Source organism: Ahaetulla prasina, chromosome 13 (assembly GCF_028640845.1).
Source record: "Ahaetulla prasina isolate Xishuangbanna chromosome 13, ASM2864084v1, whole genome shotgun sequence".
NCBI lineage: Eukaryota > Metazoa > Chordata > Lepidosauria > Squamata > Colubridae > Ahaetulla > Ahaetulla prasina.
In genome coordinates, this window is record NC_080551.1 from 9,104,492 (window position 1) to 9,124,991 (window position 20,500).

The 20,500-nt window shown below is 42.7% G+C and overlaps 1 protein-coding gene across 1 annotated transcript in view; it reads left to right on the forward strand.

Annotated features, from left to right (window-relative positions):
- SLCO3A1 (solute carrier organic anion transporter family member 3A1) overlaps positions 1-20,500 on the forward strand; it is a 173,854-nt gene that overhangs the window by 26,516 nt on the left and 126,838 nt on the right. Inside the window, exon 2 of the mRNA XM_058155899.1 lies at positions 13,736-14,201. Coding sequence (XP_058011882.1) covers positions 13,736-14,201 — 466 coding nt within the window. The remainder of the gene's footprint in view (positions 1-13,735; positions 14,202-20,500) is intronic.

Below are 20,500 nucleotides of genomic sequence, written 5' to 3' on the forward strand. Positions count from 1 at the left end.
ACTGGACTAGGGCACCAGGTACTTTAACAACTGCCGACAATCTTGGGAGTCCCCCAGTCTTTGAGTTCCTCCCATACTTTATAAACAGAAACCAGCATGAAAGCCGTCAGTCTTAACCTTGCAATAGTGGTGAATCTCACAAGATTCATCATAAGACCCTCACCTGATGTGACCCACCCATCACAAGACATCCTACTGACCACACAAAGCCCTTATAAGCAGAAGAACATCAATACTGACATTCCCTAAACTCCACTGAAGATGTTACCTAGCCTGGTAACGAGATGTTCAGAAACCAACCCACAATAGCAGTAGCCCTTAGACTTCTATACCACTTCACAGTGCTTCACAGCCCTCTCTAAGCGGTTTACAGAGTCAGCCTCTTGCCCCCCAACAATCTGGGTCTTCATTTTACCCACCTCAGAAGAATGGGAGACTGAATCAACTTTGAGCCAGTCAGGATTGAACTGCTGGCAGCTGGCAGAATTAGCATGCAATACTGCATTCTAACCACTGTGAAGGAAGGAAGGAAGGAAGGAAGGAAGGAAGGAAAGAAGGAAGGGCAATAGCAATAGCACTTAGACTTATATCCCGCTTCACAGTGCTTTACAGCCCTCTCTAAGCGGTTTATAGAATCAGCCTCTTGCCCCCAACAATCTGGCTCCTCATTTTACCCACCTCAGCAGGATGGGAGGCTGAGTCAACCTTGAGCCAGTCAGAATCCAACTGCTGGCAGCTGGCAGTGGGCAGAATTAGCATGCAATATTGCATTCTAACCACTGTACAGGAGGGAGGGAAGGAGGAAAGGACGCAGGGAAGGAAGGAAGGAAGGAAGGAAGGAAAGGAAGGAAGGAAGGAAGGAAGGAAGGAAGGAAGGAAGGAAGGAAGGAATAGCAATAGCACTTAGACTTATATTCTGCTTCACAGCCCTCTCTAAGAGATTTACAGAGTCAGCCTCTTGCCCCCAACAATCTGGCTCCTCATTTTACCCACCTCGGAAGGATGGGAGGCTGAGTCAACCTTGAGCCTGGTGAGATTCGAACTGCCAAATTGCAGTGAGCGGAAATAGCCTGCAGTACTGCCTTCTAACCACTGTGCCACAAGCTTGGAGAGCATACCTCCATCCACTAATCCTAACCTCCTTTGTTTATTTTTTTTCCCCCAATGAGACACAGACCATATTCTAATCTGGGCTTCTTTAAAAAAAATAATAAAAAAGATGTCGGATTGGTCCAGTAATTCTGATTCAAGTACAAGTAAAAAAAAGGAGAGAGAGAGGTGTTTTTTTGCCTTAACTCCTGTCTCCATGCAGCTGGGCGATGGTGCTTTAAAGCAGGGGTCTCCAACCTTGGTCCCTTTAAGACTTGTGGACTTCAACTCCCAGAGTTCCTCAGACTTGTGGATTTCAACTTCCAGAGTTCCTCAGCCAGCTTTTCTGGCTGAGGGACTCTGGGAGTTGAAGTCCACAAGTCTTAAAGGGACCAAGGTTGGAGACCCCTGCTTTAAACAGCCAGCCAGCCAGCTAGGTAGGGATGTGTGTGTGAGAGAGAGAAAGTCACTTACATAAGTCTCTTTGCTCCCTAAATGAGGTTTCCAAGCATTTGGACGCTCGGCTCCCTGGAGGGAACCATTTCATGTTCATGGAAATATACAGCATGTAAAAAAAAAAAAACAGCCTATCTTTTTTTCAGCTGGCAATTAAAGTGCCCAGGAAGTCCAGATACGAATTACAGCAGTTATTAGCTTTACAAATGGAACTTTTAAGGTGTTGGGAGATTTATCTAGCACATTATATGGAGCCCAGAAACAAAATCAAAAGCTTCTGGCATCGATCATTTGCTTCTCTTTCCATTGCTTTCAACTAGCAGGACCTACTGCGGAGTCCACATTCTTAATGATTTCTTCAGCTTTCCCTCATTTGATGGAGAATGCACCATCAAGCTGTTTTTGGCTTCTGCTGATCATTTAGCTCAGGGGGTCCTCAAACTACGGCCCGCGGGTCGGATATGGCCCACCAAAGCCGTTAATCCGGCCCACATGGGACCATGAGGCTCCGGCTCCCACACAGCCCCACCTACCCGCCGGCCCCCACCTGTCTTCTGGAGGCTGAGGAGGCCAAAAACAGGACATGCAGAGGCCTCAGGAGGCCAAAAACAGAGAGCCTCCAGAGGGAGGGAGGGAGGGAGACACACACACACACACACACACACACACACACACACACACACAGAGGTCCCTCCCCCTCCCCCCCCAAGGCAGCCACATCCCTTCACTAACCCCAGGAACATAATAGAATAGAATAGAACAGAATAGAATAGAATAGAATAGAATAATGAATAGAATAGAATAGAATAGAATAAAATAATGAATAGAATAGAATAGAATAGAATAATGAATAGAATAGAATAGAATAGAATAGAATAGAATAGAATAGAATAATGAATAGAATAGAATAGAATAGAATAGAATAGAATAGAATAGAATAGAATAGAATTTTTTATTGGCCAAGTGTGATTGGACACACAAGGAATTTGTCTTGGTGCATATGCTTTCAATGTACATAAAAGAAAAGATACCTTCATCAAGGTACAACACTTAGAACACTTAATGATAGTCATAGGCTACAAATAAGCAATCAGGAAACAATATCAGTATCAATCGTAAGGATACTAGCAACAAAGTTACAGTCATAAGTGGAAGGAGATGGCTGATGGGAATGATAAGAAGATTAATAGTAGTGCAGATTTAGTAAATAGTTTGACAGTGTTGAAGGAATTATTTGTTTAGCAGAGTGATGGCATTCGGGGAAAAAGTGTTCTTGTGTCTAGCTGTTCTGGTGTGCAGTTCTCTATAGCATCGTTTTGAGGGTAGGAGTTGAAACAGTTTATGTCCAAGATGTGAGGAGTCTGTAAATATTTTCACAACCCTCTTCTTGATTCGTGCAGTATACAGGTCCTCCATGGAAGGCAGGTTGGTAGCCATTATTTTTTCTGCAGTTCTAATGATCCTCTGAAGTTTGTGTCTGTCTTGTTGGGTTGCAGAACTGAACCAGACAGTTATAGAGGTGCAGATGATAGACTCAATAATTTCTCTGTAGAACGGGATCAGCAGCTCCTTGGGCAGTTTGAGCTTTCTGAGTTGGCGCAGAAAGAACGTTGATTAAGAACTTAATAACAAATTAAAGTTTAATTTGTGTGTATTGTCTAATGGACTGCTAAATTGGCCCTGCCCACTCAGTCACATGACTACCTAACAACACCCACCCAGCCGGTCCGCCCCCCCACCCAGTCTGAGGGACCCTGAATTGGACCCCTGTTTAAAATGTTTGTGGACCCCTGATTTAGATAGATTTTTCTCCCCCTAACCTGGCACTTCAGGTGTGCCCATTGACACTGTACCTGAGTCCATTCAGCTTCCTTCCATCACACTTATCTGATATTTATCTTAGTTCAGGATCTGTTCTGTCTTCCTGTCTAAGCTTCCTGGTGTCTCCTTGCAAATGTTACCAGTTACGGATCGCCCCGGGAGAAAAAAAAATCCCCATGAAATAAATCATTAACGTGGTAGAGGAAACGGATGGAGGAAATGGGGGTGGACGTATGCGGGTGTGGATCAGAGAAAAGGTCTGGCAGATTGAGATAAATAAATAGGTTTCTATTCCTGCTTGAATTTGGATACGTCAGTTAGACTTTGTAAACCAGACTTCCATGTTAGAAGTCTGGTTTACAAAGCATGGATACATACAACCATATGGATGTTTTATGTTCTTACGGATTCTTACGGAATGAGGAATCTTACTTCATGTGGGAAAAGTTACATGAGAAGAACGCTGGAGGATTATGCTCAAGGCTAGTAATCCATCATCCCGTGAGCTTGTCCACCTTCTGCAGCTAATGCTATCATTGAAACTTTTCTAAACTGAGATAATTAGGTAGTAACTGGCTGACAAAACCTACCCCTCTCTCTCTCTCTTCTCTCTGAATACTTATCCCATTAGGTTCTATCTGTGAAGGAGGAACACCAAGATTTTTTTATTTATATACCTCTGTTTGTCATCTGTCCGTCCATCCATCCATCCATCCATCCATCCATCCATCCATCTGTCTGTTTCTATCTATCTATCTATCTATCTATCTATCTATCTATCTATCATCTATCTATCTATCTATCTATCATCTATCTATCTATCTATCTATCTATCTATCTATCTATCTATCTATCTATCATCTACCTATCTATCATGTCATCTATCTATCATCTGTCTGTCTGTCTATCTATCTATCTATCTATCTATCTATCTATCTATCTATCTATCATGTCATCTATCTATCATCTGACTGTCTGTCTGTCTATCTATCTATCTATCTATCATCTATCTATCTATCTATCTATCTATCTATCTATCTATCTATCTATCTATCTATCATCTATCTATCTATCTATCATCTATCTATCATCTATCTATCTGTCTATCATCTATCTATCTATCATGTCATCTATCTATCATTTGTCTGTCTGTCTGTCTATCTATCTATCTATCTATCTATCTATCTATCTATCTATCTATCTATCATCTATCTATCTGTCTATCATCTATCTATCTATCATGTCATCTATCTATCATCTGTCTATCTATCTATCTATCTATCTATCTATCTATCTATCTATCTATCTATCTATCTATCTATCTATCTATCATGACATCTAGCTAGCTACCTACCTACCTACCTGATATAACAATATAACGTAAGAAAAATCCTGCGGGCCAGCAGCTACTTAGATCGAAATTGAGATAAATGGCTGTCCCAAAAAGAGATTGAGCAGCTACTGGACCACAATGGTCCAGTACATGCAGGAGGTTGGACTAGACCTCCAAGGTTCCTTCCAACTCTGTTATTCTGTTCTGTTAAGATCTTGCTGTTGGTTGTCCTCTGCTCTTTCCTTCCACTTTCCACAGCATTTAAGTCTTTTCCAGAGAGTCTATTAGTTGTGGCTCCAAAGGAGGATAATTTGAACCTCGAGTGAGAACTCTTGAGTTGATTTCTTGGACATGTTCCTTTTTCTGTTTGTTTGTTTTCTTGGCTGTGCATGGTACAGGGAGTCCTTGATTTACAACCACAACTGAGTCCAAATTTTCTGTTTTTTGTGTGGGAAGCCAGATTCACTTAACAATTGCATTGATTCACTTAACTGTGGCAAAAAAAATAAAAATAAAAAAAATGGGCCTGACTCACTTAAGAACCACCTTGCTTAGCAATGAAAATTCTGGTCCCAATTGTGGTCATACGTCGAGGACTACTTTCTCAAGAGTCTTTTTAACCAAAATTCAGAAGACACTTCATAGCCTTCTTCAAAATCCAGCTGGGATTTCAAGGCAACTGGGATGAACTCATCTCAGCCACACCAGAAGCATTTAGATGGTTCGCTTCCTTAGATAGCGAATTATAACATCTATTCGGTTGCAATGGCGCCATACCCAAACACTAAGTACAAGCTTGATGGACATTACCTTACAGACGACCCCGACCCTGTTAAAGACCTTGGAGTTTTCATATCAAATGATCTAAGTGCCAAAGCCCACTGCAACTACATAGCAAAAAAGGCTCTAAGAGTTGTAAACCTAATTTTGCGTAGCTTCTTTTCCAAAAACTCTACACTACTAACCAGAGCATACAAAACATTTGCTATTCTTGAATACAGCTCACCTGTCTGGAACCCATACCACATCTCTGACATTAATACAATTGAACAAGTCTAGAAATATTTTACAAAAAGAGTTCTCCGCTCCTCTGTAAACAACAAAATACCTTATACCACCAGACTTGAAATCCTGGGATTAGAAAACTTAGAACTCCGCCGACTCCGACAAGACCAGTGTTTAACACACAGAATCATCTATTGCAATGTCCTTCCTGTTAAAGACTACTTCAGCTTCAATCGCAATAATACAAGAGCAAACAATAGATTCAAACTTAATGTTAACCGCTTCAATCTTGATTGCAGAAAATATGACTTTTGTAACAGAGTTGTTAACGCTCGGAATACACTACCTGATTCTGTGGTCTCTTCTCAAACTCCCAAAAGCTTTAACCAAAAACTGTCTACCATTGACCTCATCCCATTCCTAAGAGGACAATAAGGGGCGTGCATAAATGCACAAAAGTGCCTACTATTCCTGTCCTATTGTTTCCTTTCAATGTATGTGCTTGTATATAATGTTGTGACAAAATAAAATAAAATAAAAAATGATGATGATTTTATCATGGTTTTAAACTTAATTTAATATTTTTTAATCTCATGTATTGTACTGTCTACATACTCTGTGTGTGTGTGTGAGTGGTGGGTTGCCCCCGGTTCGGACCGGTTCTTGCAAACCGGTAGTAAAACCGGGGGCAGGCTCCGCCTTCCCACCTGGATGTCGTCACAGATGATCTGCGCACGCGCAAAAAGTTCACTTGGCACATAAGTTTACTTGGCACATAAAGTTCACTTGGCACATAAGCCAAGTGAGCGCGCGTGCACGATCCCATTGCAAACCGGTAGTAAAGATAAGTAGAACCCACCCCTGGTGCGCGGGTGTGTATTTGCCAATGCTTTACTTAAACTGATCTTTGTGTTTGTGTGTGTAATGTCATCTTGTATTATCAGGGATTGCATGACCTTTGTCTGGTGCCATTCGCTAACTAAAACAATAAATAATAAACATCCAGGTTTTGCTTCCATCAAGCTTCACAGGATTTTAACACTGTTTTTTTTTTTCTAGATAGATTAGAAGCAAATGAATTCAGAGATTCACTGGAAATTACTTTGACCAGTATACCTGGAAATGCATACAATTATACGGCATACCCTTTCCTTACAGGAGCTCCTGGCTGGGTAGTCTGAAACTTGTGTCACAGTAGTAGTTCCCCTCACTCCGCAGCCTCCAAATTCATTTGAAAATATCTTCAAATATTCCAGTCAAAGTAACCTCCACTTGAATCTCTGACTTTGTGTGCCCCTAATGTCTATGAAGATTCTCAATCATCCAGGTCATGGTTGTCCCAAAGACACTTTTCTGAAGAGAACTTGGACTTTCTTGTTTTTTTCCTTGAAAATGTTTCACTTCTCATCCAAGAAGCTTCTTCAGTTCCGAAGAAGAACTGAAGAAGCTTCCCGGGTGAGAAGGCAAATGTTTTCAACGTTTTCAAGGGGGAAGAAAAACAACAACACAATTTTCAAACATTTTCAAAGAAGAAACCAAGAAAGAACAATTAGAACAATGACTCAGTGGAACAACTTGCCTCCGGAAATTGTGAATGCGCCAACACTGGAAGTTTTAAAGAAGATGTTGGATCACCATTGGTCTGAAGTGGTGTAGGGTTTCCTGCCTAAGCAGGGGGTTGGACTAGAAAACCTCCAAGGTCCCTTCCAACTCTGTTACTCTAAAGTCCAGTTGCCTTTTGAAAAAGTATTGTTGAATTTGCTCCCTAATTTTTTAACTGAGGGGTGAGGATTGCATTACTATATTGGGGTAAAACTCCGGATGTTTATACCTCACGTTTTGTAAGTTTAAACGATTTCTTTTGAAAAACAGGTTCGCAAAACGTGAAGCCAGATAACATGCTGCATTGGAGCTCCCTCCATGAAGACCGACAGGAAAACTTTCTAGCAGATTTACAATGTTCTGAAAAGCAATGACTCATTTGTGGGCTTACAAGGCCAGGTGCAACCCCCTTCTTTTGTCATCTGGCCCCAGTTCCTTTGCGGTGTACACAACAGCGTAACAGCCCTTGATGTTTGCACAAAGCCTTCTTTTTTCAGATGGCTTGTTTACACACTTTAAAGACCCAGAATGCTTTGTCCTATGTCTGCCTTCCTTTCAAGAACCCTTCTTTTGTATCCTGAGCTCCATTGTCATGGCTGTTTCTAATCAGTAGACACATCATCGTGGTAGCTTTCCATCTGCCTCGTGCTGGGCATTAACAGCCTTCTCTCCTAGCAATCGAGTAAGTCCAAAGATCAAATTTCTCAGAGGTCTGATTAGTAATATTTGTTAGAACAAAGGCTTAGGTTCAGGGGTGAAATGTAAAATTTGTTACTACCGGTTCTGTGGGCATGGCTTGGTGGGGAGGGGGGGTTAATGTGACTGGAAGGGCGTGGCCAACTTGTTTTTAATTTTTAAAAGCATTTTAAATGTTTTTACAAAGCATTTGTTAAAAAATGCTTTTAAAAGACTGTGATGATCAGGCAACTCAGCTGGGATTGCCAGAACCTTTTAAAAACAATTTTTCTACAACCTCTTCGTCTGAAGAGATTCTAAAAAAATGCTTTTAAAAGGTTCTGGCGATCAGGCAACTCAGCTGGGATCGCCAGAGGAGCCTTTTAAAAGCTTTTTTTTTTTTACAACCTTTTCGGCCGAAGAAGTTGTAGAAAAAATGCTTTTAAACGGTTCTGACGATCCCAGCTGAGCCGCACAATCATCAGAGGCTTTTTTTTTTTTTACTTTTAAAAGCATTTTTTTGGCCGAAGAAAAAATGCTTTTAAAAGTTAAAAAAAAAAACTTCTGATGATTGCGCGGCTCAGCTGAGCACAGGACAGTTCAAAGCTCTGAACTGACAGAGCCTCCCTCTGAACTGCAGGCCCCATTCCACTCCCAAAGCCCCTGAGCCCCTGCACCGATTGGCTGGCTTCGAACTGTCCTGGGTGCCCAAAAGCCTGATGTGAACTGTACTATGGGCCACGGTGAAGGGACTGGGGCGGAAGGGCTGTGGCCCAAAGTGCCGAGGCATAATAACATGGAGGCGAAACCATGGTGGAGAAACAGGCAGCACCAACAGTTCGAGGCGAAAAATCCCATTCCGGCAGATTATTCCTTAGCATCTTTTGTTGTTCAGTTGCTAAGTTGTGTCCAACTCTTCATGACTTCATGGACCACAGCACGCTAGGCTTCCCAGTCCCCTATTGTCTCCCAGAATTTGTTCAAGTTCATGCTCATTGTGTTGATGACACCATCTAACCATCTTATCCTCTGTCATCCCCTTCTCCTTTTGCCGTCCATTCTTCCCAACATCAGTGTCGTGTCCCACTCCCACTCCGACGAACGAGTCAAGGAAGTCCGTAACAAACTTGGCAACGAAGCCTTTGCAGCTTGCCAAGTTCCTTCGAGGTTTATCAGGGCAGGCAGGAGTCCAAGTTGTGACTTCAGCGATAGAGTCCGATATCAGCAAACTAGATAAGACTTTGCTTGACTCAAGGTTGGAATGCCAAAAGCAGGTCCTTTATATAGGCTGTGGGGTGTGGCTCCATGACTCAGCATTTATCCAGGCCTGCCCCACCCCTCCTTCTGCTGGCGTCGCCTCTCAGATCTCTGGAAGCGAGGGTCCCCCCACCCTGAATTGTCTTCAGCTGGATCTGCTGTCAGCTTCTGGGAAAGGGAGGGGTCAGAGGGAGTAGGGCCGAGTAATTCCAGCACCTGGCTGGCTTCCTGCTCTGAAGGCTGAGCCAAAGGAACACACGCTGTATGAGTGAGGTTTATCAGGCTTGTCCTTTCACTCCTGGAATCCTCTCCGGGCATAGGGCCAGGGCCGGAGGCTGAAATCATGACAGGCCGTTCATCTTCATTATCAGACTCAGAGTCTGATAAAAGGCCCGTTTGGAAATGGGAGGGGCCTGGCTGAGGAGAGGAGGGAGAACGAGTCACAACAATCAGGGTCTTTTCCCGTGAGTCCTCTCTTTTCATTTGGTGGCCAAAATATTTGACCTTCAGCTTCAGTATCTGTCCTTCGAAAGAACAATCAGGGTTGATTTTGTTTACCTTAGCATCTACCTTCTTGTAAGATAAGACCATTGTTCTATGATACCCAGGTTTTGGATACCTAGTTTTAGTTCCCTTTCATAGGATACTTTTCGTAGGATGACTTTTTTTTTTCTTCTGGAAGCCCAGTTGGCCTTCCAGCTGGTTTGTTTCTCCTTCCTGGTGTTGGGGGGTGGGGGAAAAGAGCAGAGGGCATCCTTGGCAGCTGCTCAACTACACTGCATCCTGCCATGGTTCTTTCGGAAATAGAATAGAATAGAATAGAATAGAATAGAATAGAATAGAATTTTTTATTGGCCAAGTGTGACAAGGAATTTGTCTTGGTGAATGTGCTCTCAGTGTACATAAAAGAAAAGATACGTTCATCAAGGTACAACATTTACAACACAAATGATGGTCAATATATCAATATAAATCATAAGGATTGCCAGCAACAAAGTTACAGTCATACAGTCATAAATGGAAAAAGATTGGTGATGGGAACGATGAAAAGATTAATAGTAGTGCAGATTTAGTAAATAGTTTGACAGTGTTGAGGGAATTATTTGTTTAGCAGAGTGATGGCCTTCGGGAAAAAACTGTTCTTGTGTCTAGTTGTTCTGGTGTGCAGTGCTCTATAGCATCGTTTTGAGGGTAGGAGTTGAGGGTAGTAGTCATCCAAGTAGGTATTGCCAGTAATGCTTAGGACCCTCTCCTGAACTCCATTTCCTAAGCAGGACAACACCTGTGCATGTACAGACAGGTGAATTCATGGCTTGCCTGCTGGGAACTAGGGTCTATGACAATTCGCCGTGGGCAAATCGCCACGGCCAGCTCACCATGGCCAACTCACTGCAGGACAACTCGCTGCAGGACAAGAATTACACCAACATCAAAGAAATAATGCAATAGAATCATTAGAGAAAGGATGCCAAAGGAGGGACAGAATGAAATGTGTGCGGCAAAAATTAAAATAATTGTAATTTATTTTAAATAATGAAATGGAATTGTTAAATTGTCCCCTGCGGCGAGGTGTCCCACAGCGACTTGGCCATGGCGAGTTGTCCTGCGGTGAGTTGGCCAAGGCGAGTTGGCCATGGCAAATTGTCCCATTCCCATTTCGAAGAGCTCTGCCTATTCGTGGGACCAAGCACAAGGGGTTGCTTCTTTTGTGTTGCTTAGCCACCTTTATTACAGCAGTTTATCACTGCAATGCAGAGCAGATTCCAGGGCCATAAATGGACATCCCACAGGACACCAGCAAGGTTAGAATTCTCAGCACTTGCGGCTTATCAGAGAGGAATGGTCGTTTCTGAAAAAAGGTGTTGCCGAAAAGATGGGGAGGGGAGGCATTTTAGCAGTCTGGTTTGCCACAAGCTCCTTGTGTAACAGGTCTATATTATTGATATATATATATCAATATATTATTATATATTATAATATATAATATATATATATATTCTGAGGTTTTCGCGGGTGTTTGTATGTAGGTCTTTGGTTATTCGGGTTTTCTCCCGCGTAAAATTGGAAGTGTCTTGGCGATGTTTCGATGAAGTCTCATCCGTCATCTTCAGGCTTCAGCTTCGTGCTTCTGGGAGCAATGTGTGATTGTAGCTGATTGTAGCTGTAGAAACAGCTACAATCACACATTGCTCCCAGAAGCACGAAGCTGAAGCCTGAAGATGACGGATGGTTTCGTCAGCGTCTATATATATATATATATATAAAATGTAAGGTTTCTCATCCCAACAAGCTCGTTCAGTTCTGAGGAACGAGAAGATGTTTTCCTTTTTCCTTGAAGACGTTTCGCTTCTCATCCAAGAAGTTTCTTCAGTTTCTTCTATATCATATAGTTATTTCATACTTATGCTTATATATACTGTTGTGACAAAATAAATAAATAATAAATAAATAAATAAGAAGACTGATGGCAGGTAACAGATTAATAGAGTTGGAAGGGACCTTGTAGGTCATCTAGTCCAACCCCCAACCCCCAACCCCCAACCCCCCGGCCCAAGCAGGAGACCCTACCTACACCATTTCTGACAAATGGCAGTCCAGTCTCTTCTTGAAAGCCTCCAGTGACATTTCAAAAGACATTTTTCTCCTTCCTTGCTGACGTTTCACTTCTCTCGGATGAGAAGCGAAATGTTTTCAAGGGAAAAAACGAGAAAGTCCAGTTGCCTTTTGCAAAAAAAAAAAGAAAAAGAAAAAAGAAAATCACCGTTGGGGCAGGTCAGATGGAATTTAGGCCAAGGGGGCAGCAGTTGCCGTTGAGAATTGTCTGTGAACCACCTTGGTATTTTTCCGCAAGTGCAGATTCTTTCCCCACCCAATGGATGAACTTTTCAATCCCCCTCTGCATCTTCAGGTACCCTGGGAGAAGTTGTTGTGGGATGACAAATGCTGTCAGAGCCTCCTAGAAGTTGGCTTCAGGGCATCTTCTGCTTTGAAGGGTGCATATTAGAAAACTTTGCCGTTGTCTTCAGTCCTGGCTATTTCTGATTTTCCCTAGAGGCAGCAAAGTCTTTTTTTTTTTTTATTGAAAAAGTTTTTAAAAAGACAAAGACATTTTTGCCCCTTTTTTCCCCCCTCCCTCCCAAAAAAACCCCTTCCCCTCCTTCCCCGGCTTCCCGGGTCAATCACAAGGTATTGTTATACATAAACCAAACATAAAATAAAATTTTCCCTTCCAATCCAATTAACCTCATCCAAAGCTTTTCATCTCCCAACCCCCTCCCCATTAAATAAAATAACTTTCTAATTATTCAAAGGCAATCTGATATTTCTTAATCTGATATCTGTTTTGTATATAATCAATCCATTTTTTCCATTCAATTAAATATCTTTCCTGCGTATTGTCTTTTAAAAAAGCTGAGACTCAAAAAGCAAAGTCTTCAGTATATGTTGTGAATTTTTGAAATGGAAAAGAAAAAGAGGTTAGGTTTGCTTTGGAATTTTTAAGGCAGATCAAAAAGTTAATCTCCTTTACTCCCTCTCTCTCCCTCTCTCTCTTTTTGTAGTGTATTCTCACAACACACTTTTACCAGCTGAGTTACACGTCTAGTGACCGTATTCACACAGCATGCTAAGCTTAGTTTCCTTCCTTCCTTTGCTTTGCAATTTGCACGATCCAGACCTGTTTGATACGTTTATGATTCGGTGTATTGTAGAAAGCTAGAAAATGAGCCAACTGGGTGAAATGTATTGTGCAAAGTCTGCCCTTAACAGAATAACAGAGTTGGAAGGGAGCTTGGAGGTCTTCTAGTCCAACCCCATAATGCATAAGCAGGAGACCTTACACCATTCTGGACAAATGGCAGTCAAATCTCTACTTAAAAACCTCCAACGTTGGAGCACCCACAACTTCTGGAGGCCAGCCGTTCCACTGGTTAATGGTTCTCACAGTTAGGAAATTTCTCCTTAGCTCTAGATTACTTAGAATCTAGAAGCAACTTAGAACTAAGGAGGACTTTCCTGACAGTTAGAACCATTAATCAGTGGAACGACCTGCCTCTAGAAGTTGTGAATGCTCCAACACTTGAGGTTTTTAAGAAGATGTTGGATAACCATTTGTCTGAAGTGGCGTAGGGTTTCCTGTGTAAGCAGGGGGTTGGACTAGAAGACCTCCAAGGTCCCTTCCAACTCTGTTATTCTATTTTACTTCTCTCCTTGATTAGTTTCCATCCGTCACTTCTCCTCCTCCTTCAAGCGCTTTGGAGAGTAGGTTGACCCCCTCTTCCTTGTGGCAGCTCCTCAAATATTGGAAGACTGCTATCATGTCACCCCTGGTCCTCCTTCTCACTGGACTGGGCCTTGTGTACAAGGTCTTTCAAAAAAGGGGCTATTGGCGTTCCTCTGAATTCAAGCCAAGTCTGGTCAAGTGATGTTTCCCCATCATAAGGTTGCCATGCTTTGAAACGAATCATCTCTCACTTTTCTCGCTCTCTTTCCTTGCAGGTGAGTGTCTTGACCACCTTGGAACGGCGGTTCAACCTCCAGAGTGCTGACGTTGGGGTGATCGCCAGTAGCTTTGAGATCGGCAACTTGGTCCTCATCCTTTTTGTGAGCTACTTTGGTGCCCGGGGACACCGGCCGCGTCTGATAGGATGCGGAGGGATCATTATGGCTTTGGGAGCCCTTCTCTCAGCTCTGCCAGAATTCCTCACCCATCAGTATGAGTACGAATCCGGAGAAATCCGATGGCGGGCTGAAGGGAGGGATGTCTGCATAGTCAACGGATCCACTAGCGACGAGGGACCAGATCCTGATCGTATCTGCAGGAGCAGGACTGCTACGAACATGATGTATTTGCTTCTCATTGGAGCACAAGTCCTTCTGGGGATCGGGGCAACTCCTGTGCAACCTTTGGGAGTCTCCTACATTGATGACCATGTGAAGCGGAAGGATTCTTCACTGTACATAGGTAAGTGGTGAGCCTTCCTTGCAAAGGTTTATTCATTTTATGATTGCTCTCCCCACTTAGTCAGTTGCTGGGAAGGCCAACTATACAAAACTGAATGAATGAACAAATGAATAGAATTATTTTATTGGCCAAGTGTGATTGGACACACAAGGAATTTGTCTTGGTGCATATGCTCTCAGTGTACATAAAAGAAAAGATACGTGCATCAAGAATTCTAAGGTACAACACTTAATGATAGTCATAGGGTACAAATAAGCAATCAGGAATGAATGAATGAATTAATGCATACAAATTTGGGGGGGGCGATTCAATTTCCCATTTTGCATTAAAAGGTAAAGGTTCCCCTCGCACATACGTGCTAGTTGTTCCCAACTCTAGGGGGCGGTGCTCATCTCCGTTTCAAAGCCAAACAGCCAGCGCTGTCTGAAGACGTCTCCGTGGTCATGTGGCCGGCATGACTTAATGCCAAAGGTGCATAGAATGCTGTTACCTTCCCATCAAAGGTGGTCCCTATTTTTCTACTTGCATTTTTTTACGTGCTTTCAAACTGCTAGGTTGGCAGAAGCTGGGACAAGTCATGGGAGCTCACCCTATTACGCGGTCCTAGGGATTTGAACCGCCGAACTGCTGACCTTTCGATCGACAAGCTCAGCGTCTTAGCCATTGAGCCACCGCGTTAACTTCATCCTAAATCAGAATTTTGTCTGATATTTTACCGGGTAATTTTGAAAAGAGGATTTGGATAATCCGATTCTGTTTTTTCCCAACTCCCATAATGTACAAGACAAATCCCCCCCACTTTACAGTGAATCGAGTTTTATGTTATGATGCATTTGCGAATTGGGTTATTGTTCTGGCCATTGCACACTTAATACAACTAGAAAACAAGGGCAACTTTCTTCCTTTCTCCTCTTCCCCAGTTCATACAGTTCACTAGAAATCATACTAGTTCCTGTGTAAATGAATCATCTTTTTGGAATTTGCTCCTGAGGCTACCGATTTTAGATTCTCAGTTTGATCAACATTAATCCTCCTGCCTCTTTTTCCCCCCTCTCCTAAAGAAGCTGTTGACTGATATTTCCAGTCATAAATACTGTCTATGCAGCTGTACCTTCATCCCAGTTTTTCTGTGCAGTGGGCACTTGTAGGTATATCTTGGGAGACAGGCAAGCATTTTTAGGAGACATGGAAACAAGCAAAAAATATCTGTAATTAGGACCTCAATGCAACTGGTGTCGGTCTCTGATTTCAGTGGAGTGTCTGCATGGTGCTTTTATGGTGTTGGCTATGGTGGAATAAGAACTCCCTGGTGGGGTTTGTGTTGGATCCTTCAGGTCCATAGGGTTTTGGCAGATGTCTAAACGTTTCTGGACATCAAGGAAATTCAAATCTAGTTGAGAACGTATCATTTCTGCCCCAAAATCTAAGAAGTTCCCATCTTAGGTTTTTTATTTTTCTCCTGCCAGACTGACTAGTGGTGGACTTGTGAGAGAGGGAGGTGGTGTGATGGACTACGGTGAAGTGGAAGTTTCCCAGAAAGATATTCTAGCATATTTTCTATAAGGTGTCACACTCAGTAGCTGTTGCTGAACAGCAAATTCCTCTGAAAGAATAGAATAGAATAGAATAGAAATAACAGAGTTGAAAGGGACCTTGCAGGTCTTCTAGTCCAACCCCCTGCTTAGGCAGGAAACCCTACACCACTTCAGACAAATGGTGTCCTATCTCTTCTTGAAAACTTCCAGTGTTGGAGCATTTACAACTTCTGGAGGCAAGTTGTTCCACTGATTAATTGTTCTAACTGTAGCTGTCAGGAAATTTCTCCTTAAGAGAGTGGAGTGGAGTGGAGTGGAGTGGAGTGGAGTGGAGTGGAGTGGAGCGGAGCGGAGCGGAGCGGAGCGGAGCAGAGCAGAACAGGACCTTGGAGGTCTTCTAGTCCAGCCCCCTGCTCAAGCAGGAGAACCTATACCATCTATTTAGACAGGTGGCTGCCTAGTCTCCTCTTAAAAAGCCTCCAGTGGTGGAGCAGCCATGATTTCTGAAGGCAACTTCTGTTCCACTGGTTGTCTTCACTGTTAGGAAATCTCTCCTTCCAAAAAGGGAAGCGAGAGGCAAACCAGCCCAGAGCTGGATAGGAGGCAGAGGAAGAGAGCAAGGAAGAGAGCCGCTCCCGAGAATCTCCCCAAGTTATACAGTTTCCATTAGGGTGAGAGTAGTAAAGATTTAGTCCGGCAAGATTCTTTCTATTGCTATAAACAGATAAAGAACTGAACTTTATTTATTTATTTATTTATTTATCAAATTTTTATACCGTCCTTCTCCCAAAGGACTCAGGGCGGTATACAGCCAAAGATAAGAAACAAGATATATACAATTAAAACCAACAATTAAAAACATAGCAAATTGCAAAGGCTGATAATTTAAAAGTTTAAATTTAAATTTAAAATTTAAAAATATTAATAAAACCCCAATTTAAAATCAAAACTATTATGCCAGTCCTGCTTGAATAAATAAGTGTGTTTTTAGCTCACGATGGAAGGTCCGAAGATCAGGTACTTGACGTAGGCCAGGGGGAAGTTCATTCCAGAGCGTTGATGCTCCCACAGAGAAGGCCCTACTCCTGGGGGTCGCCAGCCGACACTGTTTGGCGGACGGCACCCTGAGGAGACCCTCTCTGTGAGAGCGTACGGGTCGGTGGGAGGCATAGGGTAACAGCATAGGGTAACTTTGGCTGAATTGCTTGGACTACATTAATAAGAAAAGGGGTGATTTGTCCTTAATGGTTTGGAAGGGTAACCCTGTGGAACGTGGAGATCTAGGACAAGCAAGCTTAGCGCTTCTGAAATCCAGTTAGTTGGGAAGCGGCAATAGGAGAACACTGTTGTCCTTCTATCCTGCGTGTGAGATCTCAGAAGCCCATCCATTGTGCTATGAAAAAGAAAAAAAGAAAACATGGCACTATTTGGATTAGATCACTGGGTATGAGGAGCTCTCATGAAGAGCACTGGATCTTGGCAAATTAAAATGTATCAATAACCTGCAATACATAGGTGGTAAGTACCCTTTGCTATGGGTGATTTTTCACTGATCTGGAGATGCGTCTTTATCCTAAGGTTTTCCACAGCAAATACAATCTCGGATTTATTAAGTTACCCATGAAGTGTGCTTGCAGGGTAGTATTTGGCTTGGAGATCCTATATTACTATAAAGGTAAAGGTAAAGGTTCCCCTCGCACATATGTGCTAATTGTTCCCGACTCTAGGGGGCGATGCTCATCTCCGTTTCTAAGCTGAAGAGCCAGCACTGTCCAAAGACGTCTCCGTGATCATGTGGCTGGCATGACTCAATGCCAAAGGCTCACGGAACGCTGTTACCTTCCCACCAAAGGTGATCCCTATTTTTCTACTTGCATTTTTTAACATGCTTTCGAACTGCTAGGTTGGCAGAAGCTGGGACAAGTAACGGGAGCTCACCCTGTTACGCGGCAGCACTAGGGATTCGAACCGCTGAGCTGCCAACCTTTCGATCGACAAGCTCAACGTCTTAGCCACTGAGCCACCGAGTCCCTCTCTTTACATTACTCCTGGCAAGATTCAGGGTAGCAGCCACCAAATTCCATAGTCTCCGAACATACTACAATCAGCATTTTCCTTTCTGCTGCTTAAGAAACCCTCTTTTAATTTGGTCTCGGGAAAAGAATGCCTAGTGCTGAGCAGAAGAATGGATATGTTTGTGACTCACACGGGAAAAAAAAGAAAGAGATGATTTAGATCAGAAGAACTTAAAAGTTTGCAACAGCTCTCTTTTAGACTTGAAAGGTTTTGTACGGATCTCTGGCAGGATATGGAAACTGCTTGGGTAGGGACTGAAACATTTCCAAAACGCAATTGTTCTTTGTGTTTGTAATTGGAATGGCCTGGTGAAGATAACCATTCTATTTGTTCAAGGTTGCTGGCATTTAACAGAACTAATTTTCTGTTAATAATCCTCCCGGGTTGACAACTGCAACGTGATTCATTAGGAAGATATTTTCCCCCATGTTTTCTGTGAACCGCATTTCTGCAGCCTTTTAAACTTCAGTCATATGGGTCATTTGAGACCGAGGTAAAAGTGATTGATTATGGTTGTCTAAAGAGAATGGAGCTGCTTTTTCATTTTCATTGCTCTTAAACGTTCCGGAATATTCTCATATTTTTTTTTAAAGTCATTGGCCCGTCTTAACATCTGAAATTGCCTCTGTTCTTGGGAATTGAAAACAAGCCTTTGTATTGATCTTGGGAGAACATCGGGGTCAGCCAAAAGACCGATCTCGCTGTCTTTCCATCTGCACAGTTCTTTCCTTGCCACATAACCAGTATCACATATTTGTTTCATATTTGTTGTTGTTAGTTGCGAAGTCGTGTCCGACCCATTGCGACCCCATGGACAACGTTCTTCCAGGCCTTCCTGTCCTCCACCATCCTCTGGAGTCCATTTAAGCTCACGGCGACTGCTTCAGTGACTCCATCCAGCCACCTCGTTCTCTGTCGTCCCCTTCTTCTTTTGCCCTCAGTCTTTCCCAGCATTAGGCTCTTCTCCAGTGAGTCCTTCCTTCTCATTAGGTGGCCAAAGTATTTGAGTTTCCTCTTCAGGATCTGGCCTTCTAAAGAGCAGTCAGGGTTGATCTCCTCTAGGACTGACTGATTTGATAGCCTCGCAGTTCAAGGGACTCGCAGGAGTCTTCTCCAGCACCCGAGTTCAAAGGCCTCAATTCTTTGGCACTCAGCCTTCCTTATGGTCCAGCTTTCTCAACCACACTTTGCAACTGGGAAAACCAGAGCCTTGACTATACACACTTTTGTTGGCAGGGTGATGTCTCAGCTTTTTAGTACGCTGCCTAGATTTGCCATAGCTTTCCTCCCCAGGAGCAAATATCTTTTAATTTCTTGGCTGCAGTCCCCATCTGCGGTGATCTTGGAGCCCAGGAAAATAAAATCTGTTGCTACCTCCATTTCTTCCCCATCTATTTGCCAGGAATTGAGAGGGCCGGGAACCATGATCTTCGTTTTCTTAAGGTTGAGTTTCAAGCCAACTTTTTCATATAGCCCTCAATTTAGAACAATTCCTTTAGTGACAGTTTGAAGTTACCATGGCCCTGGAGAAAGTGACTTACGACTTGGTCTTCACACTTACAACAGCCATCATAGGTTACTGTGGTAATATGACTGGGTTAATGTAACTCACTCTGGCTGGCACTGATGTCAGCCAGTTACGTGTCAGATGGAATTAATTCAGAGGCATTTTCCCCAGGGTTACAAGGGTGGGGTCAAGTTTTGCAGTTCCTGGCAAGATCAAGGAAGCACAAACTGGACAGATTTCTGGAAAGTATCTTCAGTGCTGCTCTTGGAGAATAAAAAGGATTTCCATGCCTCAATTAAGAGCATGTTTCTTATAGCAGAGTTCAGCTTCAAAGGCTTATTCCTAGATTTCTCTCCGCTTGGATGGAGTTGGTTTATGAAATAAGCTGCCAAAGGACTGTCCATGACTATGAATGTGCCTTGATAAGGCCACACTTGGAACATTGCATCCGGTTTTGGTCACCATGATAAAAGTCAAGGAGAGAAGCAACCTAGAACGAAGAAGAAATTTTCTGACAGTTAGAATAATTAATCAGCGGGACAACTTGCCTCCCGAACTTGTGAATGTTCCAACACTGGAAGTTTTTAAGAAAAGATTGGATAACTATATTTCTGAAATGGTATAGAGTTTCCTGCCTAAGCAGGGAATTGCAATTATTCTATTCTATTCTATTCTATTCTATTCTATTCTATTCTATTCTATTCTATTCTATTCTATTCTATTCTATTCCTATTCTATTCTATTCCATTCCATTCCATTCCATATTCTGTCCTGTCCTATCCTATCCTATCCTATCCTATCCTATCCTATCCTATCCTATCCTATCCTATCCTATCCTATCCTATCCTATCCTATTCCATTCCACTCCATTCTATATAGGACACTGACATTCTAGAAAAAGTGCAGGAAACAGCAACAAAAATAATTGAGGAACGGTTGCAGGAATTGGGTATAACTAATTTAATGAAAAGAAGGATTAGGGGTGATGTAATAGCAGTGTTCCAATATCTAAGGTGCTGCCATAAAGAAGGGGGGGTTCAACTTATTCTCCAAAGCACCTGAGGGCAGGACAAGAAGCAATGGATGGAAACTAATTAAGGAGAGAACCAACCTAGACGTAAGGAGAAATTTCCTGATGGAACAATTATCCAGTGGAACCACTTGCCTCCAGAAGTTGTGGG